The sequence below is a fragment of the Salminus brasiliensis genome, chromosome 21 (assembly GCF_030463535.1).
Source record: "Salminus brasiliensis chromosome 21, fSalBra1.hap2, whole genome shotgun sequence".
Classification (NCBI taxonomy): Eukaryota; Metazoa; Chordata; class Actinopteri; order Characiformes; family Bryconidae; genus Salminus; species Salminus brasiliensis.
The window spans coordinates 27,437,858-27,441,558 of NC_132898.1; the positions used below are offsets into that span (position 1 = coordinate 27,437,858).

Below are 3,701 nucleotides of genomic sequence, written 5' to 3' on the forward strand. Positions count from 1 at the left end.
GTACTGTATTGGCTGTTCGTACCGAACCATCACAGTACTGAGGTCCAAACTGTGTTGTGAACCGAACTTCGGCTTTTGTGTATGGTTACAACATCAAATCACAACTCACATCCACCGCACCTCTGCCTCACACCTGATGCTGGATGCAGCCACAGGCCAGGTTCACAGGGGTGGGGAGGCTGACCAGAGGAGCCCGTGCCCTGCAGACAGGAAGAGGACTTCTCTTGGTCTGAATAGCCATAACAGCCAGACGCTTGGGCACCACTGATATCTTTGCCCAGTGTCCTGGACGGCACCGTCCAGTGTCCTGGAGGACACAGTCATGCCAGCATTCTGCTCCACAGCACTACCCAGTGTCCTGGAGGACATATTCATGCTGCTGCTTTGCTCCACAGCACCTCCCAGTGACCCAAAGAACATAGTCGTGCTGCAGTTCTGCTCCAGAGTACATACCTCAGAGGGTCGAGGGCTGTTTTGGCCGCATGACGTGGTCTTACTCATTCTTACACAGGTGGTCATAATGTAATGGTTCAATTACAGAGACCTACACACATCTAATGCTTGCTTACAATGTTCGCTTGCTTACCCACACAGTGGTTAAATAGCACAGTAGTCAATAGATAATGGAAAATTTAGCAGCCAATGTAAGATATTACATTTTCTGTGTTAAAGGTTTAGTAGCCCATTCACAAAATTTTGCAGCCTTTTTTTAAAAGATGTAGTAGTCCATACAAGAAATGTAGCAGCGTATGTGAGACATTACATATCCAAGATGAAGCAACTCATGCACAAAATGTAATTCCCTGTTTTAACAATGTGGTAGCCCATGGAGTAAATGTAGTAGCCCATGTGAGAAATAACAAATCCTGGGTAAAAGTGTAGTAGCCCATAAAATGAATTATACCACCCATAAGAAATATAACAGCCTGTGTAAAAGATGTAGCAACATATGAATGAAATTTTGTAGCCCATGTGAGAGATCACATTAGCCAGTATAAAATCTGTAGTAGCCAATGGAAAATGTAGTTGCCGAAGTGAGAGATAATGTTTCCTGTGTAAAAGATAAATGCAAACAATTTAGTAGCCCATTTACACAAAATTTAGTAGCCTATGGAAGAAATGTAGTAGCCCAAGTAACAGCTAACACGCCTGTGTAAAAGTTGAAGCAGCTAATGCACAAAATTTAGTAGCCTCGTTAAACAATGTAGTAGCCCATGGAGTAAATGTAGTAGCCCATGTGAGATAAAAAATAACAAATCCGGTGTAAGAGATGTAGTAGCCCATAAAATGAATTATACAACCAATAAGAAAAGTAACAGCTTGTGTAAAAGATGTAGCAACTCATTGATGAAATTTAGTAGCCAATGTGAGAGATCACATAGCCAGTGTAAAATCTGTAGTAGCACATGGAAAAATTTATTTGCTCAAGGTAAAGCTAATGTTTCCTGTGTAAAAGATGAAGCAGCCCTGGCACACAATTTATTAGCCTCTTTAAACAACACAGCAGTCAATGAATAAAATTTAAAAGCAAATGTAAGAGATTACATGTCCTGTGTCAGAGATGTAGTAGCCCATTCACAAAATATAGCCTTTTTTTTAAATATAGTAGTTAATACAAGAAATGTAGCCGCCTATGTGAGACATTACATATCCAGTGCAAAAGATGAAGCAGCCCATGCACAAAATGTAGTTCCCTGTTTTAACGATGTAGTAGCCCATGGAGTAAATGTAGTAGCCCATGTGAGAAATAACCAATTTTATGTAAAAGATGTAGCAACTCATGGATGAAATTTTGTAGCCTGTGTGAGAGATGACATTAGCCAGTGTAAAAATCTGTAGTAGCTAATGGAAAATGTAGTTGCCGAAGTGAGAGATAATGTTTCCTGTGTAAAAGATAAATGCACACAATTTCGTAGCCCATTTACACAAAATTCAGTAGCCTATGGAGTAAATGTAGTAGCCCATGTGAGATATAAAATAACAAATCCAGTGTAAGAGATGTAGTAGCCCATAAAATGAATAATACAACCAATAAGAAAAGTAACAGCCTGTGTAAAAGATGTAGCAACTCACTGATGAAATTTAGTAGCCCATGTGAGAGATCAAATAGCCAGTGTAAAATCTGTAGTAGCACATGGAAAAATTGATTTGCCCAAGGTAAAGCTAATGTTTCCTGTGTAAAAGATGAAGCAGCCCTGGCACACAATTCAGTAGCCCATTTAAACAAAATTTAGTAGCCTATGGAAGAAATGCAGTAGCCCAAGTAACAGCTAACACGCCTGTGTAAAGAATGAAGCAGCTCATGCACAAAATTTAGTAGCCTCGTTAAACAATGTAGTAGCCCATGGAGTAAATGTAGTAGCCGAAGTGAGAGGCTACACATCCTTAGCCAATGAGTAGAGATAAAGTAGCCTATCTAAGTGATTTGGTAGCCAATATAAAAATAAATGCCATATCAGTCAGTAAGTAGGCCATGTGTGAGGAGAAGACCAGTCTAGCCAATGAACGGCCCATATAAGAGGCAAAGTAGCCCCATGAGGTATGCAATGGAGGAGATGAAATGGCCAGGTCTTACATAAACCCTGACCCGTCTGTTTTCCGTGAAGTGGACATGACACTGCACGCGCTGTATGGGACCACTTCAGCCATTCAGGAGGAACTTCTTCAGCATCAGTGCAGAAGGCAAACACACCAAAAAAGCCCCTAAAGACCAAAATGCACCCTAGTCGCGCGTGATGGAGCATCAAAGCCTGGTGATGGATGGAGCGCGCTGGTGTTATTGAACATGGCTGTCGCCTGCAATACTTCTCCAGCGCTCCCAGCACGAGCCGTGCAGCGGGGTCTACACTCAGTCCCAGTAGACCCCAGCACGCTGCCTTCCCTGTTTTCCATTAACAATTTAATTCCCATCAACTTGGAGAGTGAGTGGAGAGAAGCACGCGCACTCACCCACTCCAAAACGCGAATAAACCCCAGAGGCACTTTGAGCACCTGAAACGTCCCAATGGAAACGATCTGAAAGAAAGAGGAACACGGAGGAGGAACCGAGTTTATTTCTCTTAGTTTTTGACCTTTTATTCAGTCAGAAATGATGATGATCTTGCTTGGTTCGTCTTACCTGGTTGGCGGTCTCCATTCTCGCTCCTGGAGGAAAAGCGCGCAGCTCGGCGTGGAGAAGCGAAAACAGCGAGAAACGCACCGACTGAGGCAGCGCGGTGTTTGTTTCCCACCCGTATTCCGCTATTCGCCTCCTTGCGCTATGATTGGCTAGTAGTTCATGGACTGTGGGCTGACTACTTGGGAGTATTTACAGTCCAACATAGGAGACGTGGTACTAGCAGCCAAAGCAGTACACAACTAGCAGCCAATCAAAACGCAGGAGGAAGGAGATTACAGCCTATCAGAAGAGAGGAAGTGACTACCAGCCAGTCCAAGCATTGGGGCAACTACTAGCCAATCCAATCCAGTACTAGGATGTTAACCCATTTTAGCAGTCTCAGGGGGCCATAACTAGCCAATCGTGGTACAAGATGAAAGATGCTGGTGGTCAACCCTGATACAAGAGGCGACTACTAGCCAATCCAATCCGGTACTACGATGTTAACCCATTTTAGCAGTCTCAGGGGGCCACAACTAGCCAATTGTGGCACAAGATGAGAGATGCTGGTGGCCAATACTGACACAAGAGGCGACTACTAGCC

General features: G+C 43.4%; 1 protein-coding gene across 1 annotated transcript in view; it reads right to left on the minus strand.

Moving 5' to 3' along the window:
* Positions 1-3,288, minus strand: part of synpra (synaptoporin a) — a 37,124-nt gene extending 33,836 nt beyond the window's left edge. Inside the window, exons 1-2 of the mRNA XM_072665700.1 lie at positions 3,119-3,288; positions 2,950-3,015 (exon numbers count right to left, since the gene is read on the minus strand). Coding sequence (XP_072521801.1) covers positions 2,950-3,015; positions 3,119-3,136 — 84 coding nt within the window. The 5' untranslated portion in view covers positions 3,137-3,288. The remainder of the gene's footprint in view (positions 1-2,949; positions 3,016-3,118) is intronic.
* Between the last annotated feature and the right edge of the window lie 413 nt (positions 3,289-3,701).